We start from the raw sequence: 13,362 nt of genomic DNA on the forward strand, positions 1-13,362 counted from the left end.
ATCTCCATAACTGATGAAACTGCCAGTAACAAAATGTTTTATTCCAACCTCCTATATTTTACATTTAAAGAATTTCTCAACAATTTTTCTCAACAAATCAACAGACACATTAACCGTGGGAGAATGAACTTAAAAACAGCCTCTACCTGTCGGTCAGAACCATCAAAGTTGCCAAATTCAATAGTCTTCATGCCAGCATCGGCCCAGTAGAGGCGTTTGGTCTCATAGTCGATGGCGAGTCCGTTGGGCCAAGTCAGATTGGATGAGATGATGACGATGCGACTGGAGGCGTCCATTCCTGCACGCTCGATCTTCGGGTTGGCACCCCAGTCGGTCCAGTACATGAAACTACAAAGAGTCAAATCAAATGAGATATAATGAGAATGTCATGTCAAATTCATGTGTTTCTTTTTAAAACCTTTTAATATCTCACCCTCCGACTGGGTCGACGACAATGTCCCTGGGTCGGTCCAGGTTCTCCCATATCAGGACAGTCCGCATGCTCCCATCAGCATTAGAAACTTCAATACGGTCCGTACCTGAGAGGACATGACATGACTTGTTGAAATCTGAGTCATGACAGTTATTATGCATGAGTTAACGAATAAGTAATGTCATTTACCAGCATCGGTCCAGTAGAGCTTGCTGGTCACCCAGTCAATTGCCAGACCTGCTGGGCTCTCCAGACTGGTGTCCACCACCACCTGGAAAAACAGGGACAAAAACCATCTGAGTCCTCCCAGTCCTTTATGTCCCCTCAGGCTACATCTGCAACCTTTGGACTCACAGATAAACAGATCACTATGAATCAATCTTCCTCTTCGTGTGTGTTTTGGTCTTTTCTGTTTTCATGCGAGCAGAGGAAAACAAGGTGAACTGACTACTACTAAACTACTTCTGTATCTGAAATGACTTGCTGTTCCACTTCTCAGTCAGCCCCAGTAGATGGCAGCATTGCATTAACTTAAATCCCTCTGTCCTCAGCTGCTGCTTCCCTCCATATCGACCAGGACAGATGAGAAATGATGGGATGTCTGTGCTGAGTTCAGTCAGAGTAGAAATGCCACTGACCTCCTGTTTGGTGCCGTTCCAAAGCGCTCTGTTGATAGAGTCTGTGGTAACGTCCGTCCAGTAAATGAAGCCATCTTTGGCGTCCCAGTCCAGAGCCACGGCATTGCGCACGTCAGCCAGAGGGATGACATCATCAGACATGTCCTCTGTATCAAAGCTGATTCGTCGGATGTCCGTCCTTCGGGCAAAAAGCAGGAACTTGTCAAGACCTGATTAAAGACCAAAGGTCTTCTGTCAGTCTTCTAGGTTTAACAGTGGGGTCAAGAGTGAACACAGCAAAACAGCACTACTACACAGATGACTAACAGGCCTTAAAGGGCGAATCTAATCAGGCTGACTCATTAGTATCATTATAACCCTTCACTATAATAATCATCTAGAATGACAGCATAAAAATTAGATATTTTAATAATGACATGGTGTTCTATTTCAAGAAGCTCAAGAAACTCTCATAAAAGTAACAAGAATTCAATAAAAAGATAATTTTGTTTTAAATTCCCATTAGTTGGAATTTCATTTATCAAGTCTTGATATTACAATCATCTTCTGCATGCATTTTTAAAAATATATATAATAAATTCAATCACTAACACACAGCCATGTCTGAGGGGTTTCACAATAACTGCTTCATTTATTATATCAAACATTATTTTAATGCATTCAATGATAATCTAGTATTAACTTGCTAAAATTGCATTTCACACTTTTACACACAAAATCAACATATAATGCCCATTAAAGTATGAGACATCTCATGCTGTCGGGTGGAAACCTTGTGTTTTCATATTTTATCATTTTCCTTTGAGGGATTAATTGGACCAATAAAAAACATGAACAAGAGCTAATGAATGTCAGCTGTTGCAATGTCCAGTTATTCAAATGACCTCTTATCTATTTCCTGAAAAGTGACAGTTTTGGACATACAAGGTTTCCCTCTGACAGCAAGGACAACAAAGTTGGATGTGTGTGGGGGACTCACCGTTGGCACAGTTGTGGTGGTCCACCTTCTTGAAGCCGGTGGGACAGGCACAGGTGTAAGTCTTGTTGCTGGGGAGACACAGGTGGCTGCAGCCTCCGTTGTTGGTGCCACAGCGGTTCCTGCCACCTGCAGCACAGACACAGACACAGACACAGACACACGGCTCAGCATGCGATGATTTATGTGGTTAGAAACTGGTTGGATTGTTTTTTTGCATCCAACCAGGTTGCATGCTGTGCTCTTTCTGCCTGTCCACTATAAAAGAAAATAATTTCTATTTTCTATGATGGTATTTCATTCATTTATTTCATTGTTGAAACTGGAGGATGCAGTGTCACTTTTACATATTCACTGCCTCCAATTAGAAAGAGGTTGTAACTGAACAGCATAGCAACATAAATCCGCTTTTAATTCAAATTGAATCAAGTGGGATTTAACTTATTTTCAGTCAATTGCATTTAAAAGTATAGTTGAAGACTGGAAGTATGATGATCACTCAATCTGAAGTTAACTTATAAGGCATAACTAAAACATTTTTGGTTGCATATGAATTAAAAATGCAAGGCTATTGTTGTGTTTACATTACTAGAGCTTATTATAGCTCTCTGAGCAGCAGTGTGTCTTCAGGGCAGGCTGGAAACAACAGTACATCACAAGCTGAGGCAAGACAAAAGTTAACACAAACACTGTTTTCCACCTCCGGAGACAGATGTTGGCAGAAAAGGAGTGTAATATTGGAACTAGGATGAAACCCAGTATTTACTTCATGCATTTCAAATTAGAAATAAAAACTCTGGTAAAATGAAGATTCTGGAAAATGTAATGGCGTACATCAACTGTAGAGCCTGCTCTTTTTAAATGTCATAGTGTGCGTCTGGATTTCACTTGAGACCCTCAGACTCTTTGCTTTGTTTAATTAATACAGAGTTCAAATCCGTTCATCACATGAACTAACACAACCTCACTTAATCTCAACCAAAACAAGTGACTGACCTCCCTCTGCCAACACAGAGGCAGCCCACAGTTCAAATTAGAGTCAAGACTGTTTACAGTGTTTTATCAGCATGATAAGCAAAACTTTCTCTTGGCCTGAACTCAACTTTAACATGGTTTGTTAGCAAAGGACACAAGTGTTTGCTATTGTGCTGATAAAACACCTCAGCTGGCCGTTTGACCATTGGGTTGGACGCAAGTGCAACAAAACACTGCATCATCTCACAGTTCGCCACTCTGTGTGATGATACCTTGAAAGACGGTTTCCTGTTTTCACAGTCTGTCCTCAAACGGCTGATCTAATGCTGCATCTTTGTTTGATGTTTTGTTGTTGAGCATTTTATTTTATTCCCCCGCCTGATGCATGACAACATTTTCTTCTGCTTCAGGCTGCAAACTTGAACATTTTTAATAATGGGTCCTTTGTTCTTGACCAGAATTCATTTAAAAAAAGACCCAATCACAGACAGATCTGAAGGCATACGAGGTAAACAAATGACCATATAAGGCCTTGGACTCAAGCCGAAATGATGCACTGTATGATATCTCTGCTCCGCCCTTTGTCCAATGTACTGTACAATACGTTATTGTCAGAGCTTTTTTGTGACCCGACCATGACATCATTGAACCTCACAATAACCACAACTATCTCATTTATCCTTGACAGACTTTTGACTGTTGCACAAGAATAACCACAAAGCCAAAATATCACTTTATCAATATGAAATTATGGCATTTCTTGTTGCTATTAGATACAAGATCAAAACAATATAGTGAATTACTCCATTGTAATACAACGGATTCCCCCGATTCAAGTTGTTGCTTTGTGACCATAAAGTATTTAGACAACAGAGGAAGGAAAAAAATGTTTCAAATTAAATTTAGAACTACTTAATTATATTTCTTAATTAACACTGCTTTTTGTAAATGTATTACTTTAACTCCACTAATCTTCAAAAGACAAATACTGTACTACATTTCTATGATATTACATGTTACTTTAAATGCATTTTCTTTTACCGGTACTTACTAAAATGTGACATTGTTTCCCTCAGATTCCCTCAACCATTATCCTTTATACTGAAAGATGTTTAAATAGTGTAAAAAGTGAGGGTATACAACACTTAAACACTCTTTAAAATGAGCATACAGCTTTCGACCCGGCTGTGTACCCACCTGCGGGCTGCCTCTGGGGGTGCAGGGTGTGGATGTCCATGGGGAAGTGCAGCTTGTTGCGAATAATCTCCTGGTTCTTGCCGGTGAATTTGTTGGCGCTGTTGATGCTCTTGGTGTGCCAGTCGGTCCAGTAGAGGCTGTCCTCAAATACCGTGATGGCGAACGGATGGGGCAGGCCTGAAGAGAGGGGGAAAGAGAGACAGAGCTCAGAGGTGCTCACTGAAGCGTTTAAACAGACCAGCAGCAGCAGCAGGCCAAAGACTTTTCTTATGGAAGAACAAGATGATGTTGTTTTGGTGGAAGTTAATCGTTAAACGTGAACTAACGCAGGCGTTAAGTTTGACACCCTGATAATGAGCAAAAATACTGCATCTGCAAAGTTTATGTGGAGATTTGAAGACTCTTTCCAAACAGACAAAACACACATAAACGGAAAGAACAAACGCTGAATCTGGCTTGTTCTTCCAACGCTCTCTAAACATCCTCCCATTCAGCGCTGTGGGCTTGGCTGATGTCATATCTTCCCCATTTAGAGCTGCTTTCAATTACTCTGCCTCTCATCGGCCTGTAGCTGGTTTAGTTGTGGCCGGAGTGTCCAAAAGCAGAGGCGCTCCCCTCCGTTGGTTTCCTGAAGCACTGTGTGAGTTTTCTGTCCAGAGTCTGAACACAGCATCCACAGCAGAGACTGATACAAGAAGAGGCTGCTCCTGGACCGTTTTCATCCAGCTCTGGTCTTGCCTTCTATTTTTAAAGGAGAGATTTGGACAATCCTTGCCACTTGTGTGTGTAGTATACAGTGTTTTTGTCTTAATCTGAAAACAATCTCATAAATTTCAGTTTTAAAGGAGAGTTTTAGTGTCTGTTTATGGTTTAAATGAGAGCTCCAGAGAAAAGATGTAAAACTACATTCAGATGTTTTTTTTTTTTTTTTTTTTTACTTCAAACCACAAATACAGCTTCATATGGATGAAGACTTTGATCAACTGTGACAAAAATGGAGAGAAAAGCAGGACCTTTAACTTGATCGCCAAATACTTGGGATTTTTTGGTTTTTGTTTAAATCTCTCGAGCTGTCTTGAAACATTATTTTTTTCATGTTGTGTGCAGCATGTCCCTTGGAGAATTTGTGATTAAAAGAACAATTATCAAGCAGAAAATGAGAAAAACATGGCTAATGTCACTTTTGTCTGACAGAGCCCCCACCCACCTCACACAGGCGAGACAGACGCAGAGATGCTGCTCCAAGTTGAGCAGATAATAACGAGCTTGTATGAAACGGCGTCATTTATAGTTAGTAGAAAGTTTCAGGGCTTTTTAAAAAGTTGGCCACATTAGGAATGTGCGTTGAGGCGTTGAGCCTGCGACTGCGTTCCTCTGTGTAAATTGTTGACTTGTGCTGATAATTGTCAGTCTCAGCTTTTCACAGCTCATATCAGTGGAGCTCTGTTCTAAACACTAACATGTGTGACTGACGGGGGGAACTCCTCACAGATTTCTCTCCAGTGGGAAACATCTGCTTGGGGGTGACTCCTCGACGCTCGTCCAAATTAACGTTCTGTCTCTCTCCGGTTTAATCCCTCCTCCCTCCAAAAAGGAGTAGCTGCACAGCCAGTTGGATCGGAGTGCTGAATGGATGGAAAAAGTGATTTCTGCTGCTGCATAGAGCTGCGGCGGCGGCGGCGGCGGTGGTGGTGGGGATGGTGGTGGCGGTGGGGGGGTGGTGGTGGTAGTGGTGTGGTGAGCGTGCTGGCGCAGGGCTTTTAAAAACAGCACTGCTCATTTAATGACAGTGTTTTACAGTGCAGCATAAATGTCAAGTGGTAAATGGCTAAAACTGGAGAGAGACCAGAATGATAATAAGCCATGAAGATCAGAGTAATAGTGTGTGTGTGCACATCTGAGTGTAAGACACAAACATTTCATTGTTTTATTGTTTGAATATATATAATTTTTAGGAGCAATAAACTGTTCATTGCTGCTGTTAGTCCAGGTGAACACTCCTGGATTGGTTTTAGTGAAGAAACAACACGTTTCACTTAAGCTAAAACAATTCAAAGCAGATTGTTATTGGAGCTATAACAGTGTCAGCAAATACAGAAACAACAATGACTTATAGAAACAGTGTCATAGCCATAGTTTGTCTACCAGAGTGCACAAACATGTTCACTTATTAACTATTCCTATGGTAAACTCTCAGCATCTTCTGTTTTCAGCGTGCATGTGTGTTTATATGTGTTGTCACCTGGCCGTGCACAGATAAGCAGTACAGCTAATGGATGAGTCTTCTGTTCTCCACATTACAAATGCTCATCTGGCACCTTCATATTGATTCCTACAGTACAATGCTATTTTATCTTTCTTAATTTGTTTTCTTCTATTTAGCAAATAGTTAGCATAGGCACTGGTTTATATTGTAGTATTTTGTATGGTTATATTGTTGGTTTGTAACTGGGAGTATCTGACACAATGCCAGTGGTTGTGCTAATGCAAACTCTGGTTTCTTTTCCGACATGGTCTTAGGTTTTTTTTTTGCCTGCACCCCTCTTCCCACAAGTTGACAGAATTGCTTCTTTATGTATATTAAGTATGAAACCCCGTCTGTCTGAATCAATTTTTATGAGATTGTTTTTGGCTCACCACAGTTTCAAGGTGGTAATATGCAGCACCCATATCAAAGATACACATACATACTCAACTTTTACAGCCAAGTTAAAAACATGGCTTGGTGACAATTATACCTGCACACACTAACATATGGCTGTGTGTTATTTGCGTCATGATCATGGATGCTGCCTGTTTATACAGTATGTACGTGATGTCTGTCTGCACTCCTGAATGTGATTGTGTGTGCTGATGTTTTTTTGATTATGTGCTGCTTCTGTATGTTTTGATTATGTGTTGTCTCTGCATGATTGTACTGATGTTTCACTGTTCTCTCCTATCTTCATTGATTTATCTTGTCTCCTAGCTGTCCTAAAGTTCTCTTTTTAATCAATGTGTGCCTATTTTCATCTGACCGGGGACTACAGCAGGATATTAGCCATGTCGGCTAAAGCTGCCCTTTTTACTGTTTTTGATACAGTTGATTAATTGGGATTGTCTTCGACATAAACTAATAAACTAAACTATGATGGTGCTGAATGATTATTTCACTCATGGTATTGTATAAAAACAACATCTGGTCATGATAACTGGTTAAATACACTCATTTTCATCAGAGGGGAGAGAGTAGAGTTACAGCCAGTTAGTTGTTAGTTGTAGAGTTATGATTCGGCTCAGAAACCGTTCTGTCAGAAAGTACGTAAAGAATTCTCCCCCCTCTTCAAAAAGGTCCAGGTGTGTATGAGGTGATGGTGGCGGACTGTGTGTGTGTTTTGTGATCTTATCCTAACATGAGGGAGACAACAGTACACCCTCTCCCTCTTCCCTGCCTCTGAGTCATCAGCACCTACAGAGGCGCCAGGTTTAGATACGGTCACCTTCCTCTGTGTCGTCCCTGCACCCCGCTCCTATCCCTCCCCGCCCCGCCCCGCCCGACCCGACCCCCTCCTGTTCCTTCTATCCGGGACAGCTGGAGGAGCAGCTGCAGTGTCGAAGGGGCATCAGACATCCCAAGCAGCCCTCACAGTAATGTCCCCTTTAACCTACATGTGGCACCTCCCCGGTCCTCTCAAGTCTCAACTGGATCTGTCGCACTCTCTGATCTCCACGTCACCGGCAACACGACTGGACACAGCACTGTCCGGTTTGTAAGTGTGATGGACGGGGGACACTGTTTGCTAGGAACTAAGCAGGATTTCTCCCGTGGCTATGCTACATGTTTACCTTCATTAAAAACCTCCGGAGTAATTGTGACCGTTAACTACATGACTTGTGACTTGTTACGAGTGACAACGGAGGCTCTCTGTCTTTCACCTGGCGTCTCACGGCTGAAAACCAGCCTTGCAACGTCAGTGTAGTACCTGGTCTCTGTAATAATTGACCATGTTAAAGGGATAGTTCACCCAAAATTCAAATTCTCATTATCTACTCACCCTCATGTCAACTAAGAGCTGGGAGATGTTTCAGAGTCCTCTGTGCCTTATTTGATGGTTTTTGGTGTGTCTTTTTGGACGAAGAAAAGTGAGCTCCGTTCTCAACCGTCATATGGACATGCAGTGCTGCACAGAGCCGCCCTGTAACTCAGAAAAGGCACGGAGGACTCTGAAACTTCTCCCAGCTCTTAAGCCTGATTTATACTTCTGCGTCGCGGCGACGGCGTAGCTACACCGTTGAAGCAGACCCCTACGCGGACCCTACGCCATAGCCTGACGTGCACCTCCAAAAAATCCTGACTACGCGTCGCTTCGACGCAAGGACTGTGATTGGTCCGCTCAGAACGTCAGTGTGGTAATTCACCCGTTCAGCCTCGACTGGTCAGACAGACCACCTCCGCAAACTTCTTCTCCGTCACCTGTGCTTCAACATTTGCAATAAAAGCGTTTGTTTTTCAGTTGCCATTGTTTACTGTGACAGGAAGCAACGCGTTCCCTCGACGCAGAACTTCGAATGCTCAACGACGGCGTCGGGTCTACGCCGTAGGTACGCCGTCACCACGACGCAGAAGCGTAAACCAGGCTTTAGTCGACATGAGGGTGAGTAGATAATGAGTGAAATTTGAATTTTGGGTGAACTATCCCTTTAAAGGAAATTCACCATACAAATGAACAAACTACAACTAAAGTCAGCCCTGTGTATGATATTATAGAGTCTGACCATACAACCAGGTGTAAAAATCTCTCCAGTGGTTGAACATTGTGTTTTTTGATGCCACTTCCTACTAGTGCACTTATTACTACATTATATTATGTTAACACATTTCATATTACACATTTATGTGACTAAAAACTTCATCTATTTTCTTTTGTCTCTCTACTTTTTATTCTTCTTTGCTCTTGTTTTCAACTGTATGTTTAATGTTTACAATTTTTCTTTTTCAATGGTTTGTTTTCATGCTGTTTTATGCTGTTCTTTTTAAATGTTTTGTCTTTATGTAAAGCACATTGAGTTGCCTTGGTATGAAATGTGCTATATAAATAAAGATGCCTTGCCTTTCCTTGCCTATAAATGTTATTTGTTATTCACATTTTGCATTTCTTTTTTTTTTTTTCGCGCCACTGTTCTGCTACACTGCTACACTACAAACTTCCCCCAGTGTGGGACCAATAAAGGACTAACTTATCTTATCATACCACCTGTGTAGCTGAGCTGCTCTCCACAAGGGGGCGTCGTTCTGTGGCTCCGTTGTCACTGCTGCCTATAGAACCCACTGGACATCCAGTATATCTGCACCCAGCAGACCGCTCATTGTCAGTGAGGCGTCGCTGCAGTACACAGCGTTTGTCCTCGGGCAGATGTACTCTATGATCACGACCGTACTAAACACCAACACACACACACACACACACACACACAAAGCAGCCCACCCCTTCTCTTCCTGTCCCCCACCTCCAGGTGCACAGGTGTGCAGACTGGATAGCGGCGTTATCCATGACATCCGCCTGCCCTCCAGCTCCAGTGACGGAGGTGCTGGCAAACATCCAGCTAGAGCACGCACACACACACACACACACACACACACACACACACACACACACACACACACACACACACACACACACACACACACACACACACACACACACACACACACACACCACACACACACACACAACACACACACACACACACACACACACTCTCTCTTGGCCCGCCTGTCTGTCAATGTCTCTCTAGCACACACACAGACACACACATACAGAGCTATAGGTGTAGGAAAACACACACTTGTTAACATTCCTGGGTACAGCAGCTCATATGTAACCATGCATACGCTCTCACACACACATACACACACACACACACACACGGACAGAGACGGACACACACACGTCCCATTTGCCCCGTGTGTTGTCTGAGCAAACAGAGGCTGTGGAGAAAGGACAGGGCCAATTACAGCCTTTTATCCTGAGAGCACACATCATTAAGGAGAGCTCCCTGGGCTGATGGCGGCTGCACACACACACACACACACACACACACACCCTCACCCTGTCCCTCTCTCTTCTCGCACACTTAAACCCCCTTGACTATTACTGATGTGCTTCCACTCACTTTTGTTCACCTAGAAAAAAAAAATCCTCAATCGAAAGCCACTCTGTCAGCATATGTTAATACTCCAAAATCCATTATTCACATGGGGACATTGTAAAGTCAGTTCTTGACCTTGAAAAACAGCCATTCATGTTTGGATGCCTATCTTCTGCCTGTTGGTTGCAGCTCCTTGGATTACATCCAAACTTGAGCTAAAACATGGCTGTCTCACAATTCTCACACAATCTGGCCATTCATTTTTGACACCTCACAACCACACAGGTGCACTCATAAACAAGTAGCTTGTCTGCCTGCAGTAAAAAGTTTTAAAAGACAGATTCATGACAGCTATTGATCCTAAGTTGTTAAACCTAACTGTGTTCATTTGGAAAGTTAGAGGAGGTAGTTGTGCTCACGCTGCCTTAAAGCATTTCTGAACCTGCTCGGCTTAACATCATGTTCTGTTTGTGTTCAGCTGACTGGTAAACATGAGGAGTAAAGACTCACAACAACAAAACAACAAAAGACTTTCAGCTACAACCTGAGAAACAAATTGTACTGCAGCATGAGATCTTAGAAGCAGATGCACACGCGCGTGTGTGTGTATGTGTGGTAGATCACTACTCTGCCAGCTTACATCTGTAAATGCCAGATCCTCAAGTTTTAAAGTTTTAGTGCACACACACGCACACACACTCAGGCTTCACTGCAGGGAGCAACAACATAAACAGAGGCACGCAAAGCTTCATGTTGTCATTTACAGTATGGCGCCTGTGTGTGTGTGTACTTCAGTGGTTGAAGGATGCATATGCTCTTTAACGCAAACATGGCATTGATTAACTCCACATGATATAATGAAGTAGCCTCAACCGACTGCATCGTATATCTAACTCTTGTTTGTGCTTCTTCATGTATGTGTGTGGTAATTAAAGAGAATCTGAACTGTAGCCAGACCTCTGCAGACCACCACTCCCCTGTTGTTTCCCATTCAGAGCTTTTTGTATTAACAACCGAGGAAGCATTCTTTCTCAGGTTCCACATGGTCGTTGTAACTCGATATTAAACAGAGGGTTTTTATGTTTTACTGTGTGATAATAACTGCTGGATTAAAGGTCATTCCAGACACGGCTGCTGGGCGGAGTGATTTCAAAAGTAGTTCAGAGTATTTGCTTTGTGTGTCGTAATGTTACATAATTATACATCATTATTTCATAGCATGGTGAATGTGCAGGTCACAACTTCTCTGCGAGAGTGTTTTGGAGTTGTTGGATTGTGTATTTGATTGAGTTTTGAGGGACAGGGGACCTGTACCATTCACCTCCATTGTGTCCGCTGAGCAGCTGGCGTCTCTGCCCCGCGGATCTCAAAACAACATGCACCGATAATTAAAGCTAATGAACCTACCACTATAACTATAAGGATTATGGCAAAAGGCGAATTTGCCAAAATGTTGAACTATCCCTTTAAGTTCCACACGGCTGACATTAGCTCTTTTGTTTTGGCAGCAGGTCACGAAACTGTGCTTTGAACTTGAAATGCATAGGGAAGGAGGTAGAGTAAGTCATCCACACTGGATTCACAGTAACCCAGCAGTGTGTGTTCAGAACCGGTTCTCCATACCATGAATAGACAGATGACAGCTGGGCGTTTACCTTGGCTGATGACAGCCTTGCGGTTGCGTCCGTCCAGGTCGGCCCTCTCTATGACGTGGTGCTTGGCGTCCACCCAGTACATGCGGTGTCCGGCGTAGTCGATGGTGAGGCCGTTGGGCCAGAACAGGTGCGTGTCGGCGATGACTCGCCGGTTGGAGCCGTCCATGTTGGAGTACTCGATGCGAGGCGTGTTGCCCCAGTCCGTCCAGTAGATCTTACTGAGGAGAAGAAAAAAAAAAAAAAACGGGGACAGGCGCTGTGACTTTCATGCAAGACCGAAACACTTTGAACAAAGTTGAGTTTAACCTTCCTGACGTCCACTTAAGAAAAGAGGTAGACAGACTGTTGTCACGATTCAAGACACAGCAGATGTCTCACATTACAAAGTCTCCTCTGTCCTTGACATTCATGTTCCTTCGTCATTCCTCATCTGTTCGGTCCAGCCTCTGAGAGAAGAGCTACTTTTTCCTTTTTTTTTTTTTTTGGAAACATCTTAATTATCCCATGCAAATGAGCTGCCTAATCAGCTGAATGAGTTTTCAAGCTTTAAATTTCTCTGGAGCTTCATCCCAAACTCTCTCCTGCCACTGAAGCATATGACACAAGGGAGGAAAACACACTTTGCTGCAGCCCCTTTCATGAAATACTTGTTCCACACAGATGCTCGCCCGTGGGCACTGCTGCGCTGCCAAACTTTAATCCCTGATCTGCTGCTACACTACAACTGGGACACATCCAGAGGGGATATGTATATACATGTACATTTGAAACCATCTGCACCAAGTTATGTAGACTTTGTATACATGTGTTAGCGTGTGTGTGCACAGACTAGTCTTACCCCTCGATGGGGTGCAGCGCGATGGCTCGGGGCTTCTCCATGTTCTGCCACAGCAGCACTTTGCGGTGCGTTCCGTCCAGGTTGGCCACCTCGATACGGGACGTCCCCGAGTCCGTCCAGTACAACTTGTCATGGATCCAGTCTATGGCCAGTCCACCTACAGGACAGGGAAAATATTTTAGGTTTCTTTGTATATAAACCAATGGTATCATAAATAAGGACAAATTTAATATTTTTCACTCCAGCTTTATGCATAAAGTGGGAACATGTAGATTACTGTATGTAACCTTTGTCTAGATATGACGAGAGCTGTCACATATATAAGTTGTTAACTTAAACTATCTAAAATGTTTGCAGCATTTCTAAAAACCCAGAGAGATATATGATTTTAAAAATAGTAAAACTCATCAGTAACGTCATATTCCCTATGTGCATGTGTTGTGTTTGTCTTCCAGTGCTCAAAGTTTGGTTTTAAGTAACATTTTAAAGATATATTTTTCACACCCTAGTCACTTCCAAGA

At 42.9% G+C, this 13,362-nt stretch overlaps 1 protein-coding gene across 4 annotated transcripts in view; it reads right to left on the minus strand.

Moving 5' to 3' along the window:
• The window catches only part of lrp4 (low density lipoprotein receptor-related protein 4), a 150,583-nt gene that overhangs the window by 14,893 nt on the left and 122,328 nt on the right, over nt 1-13,362 (minus strand). For all 4 annotated transcript variants that reach the window (XM_085771311.1, XM_085771330.1, XM_085771321.1 and 1 more), the window contains exons 13-20: nt 12,842-12,998; nt 12,004-12,221; nt 4,220-4,396; nt 2,051-2,176; nt 1,072-1,280; nt 623-704; nt 434-539; nt 147-348 (exon numbers count right to left, since the gene is read on the minus strand). In XM_085771311.1, coding sequence (XP_085627437.1) covers nt 147-348; nt 434-539; nt 623-704; nt 1,072-1,280; nt 2,051-2,176; nt 4,220-4,396; nt 12,004-12,221; nt 12,842-12,998 — 1,277 coding nt within the window. The remainder of the gene's footprint in view (nt 1-146; nt 349-433; nt 540-622; nt 705-1,071; nt 1,281-2,050; nt 2,177-4,219; nt 4,397-12,003; nt 12,222-12,841; nt 12,999-13,362) is intronic.

The sequence above is a fragment of the Trachurus japonicus genome, chromosome 3 (assembly GCF_045865225.1).
Source record: "Trachurus japonicus isolate A0001 chromosome 3, Traja_1.0".
Classification (NCBI taxonomy): Eukaryota; Metazoa; Chordata; class Actinopteri; order Carangiformes; family Carangidae; genus Trachurus; species Trachurus japonicus.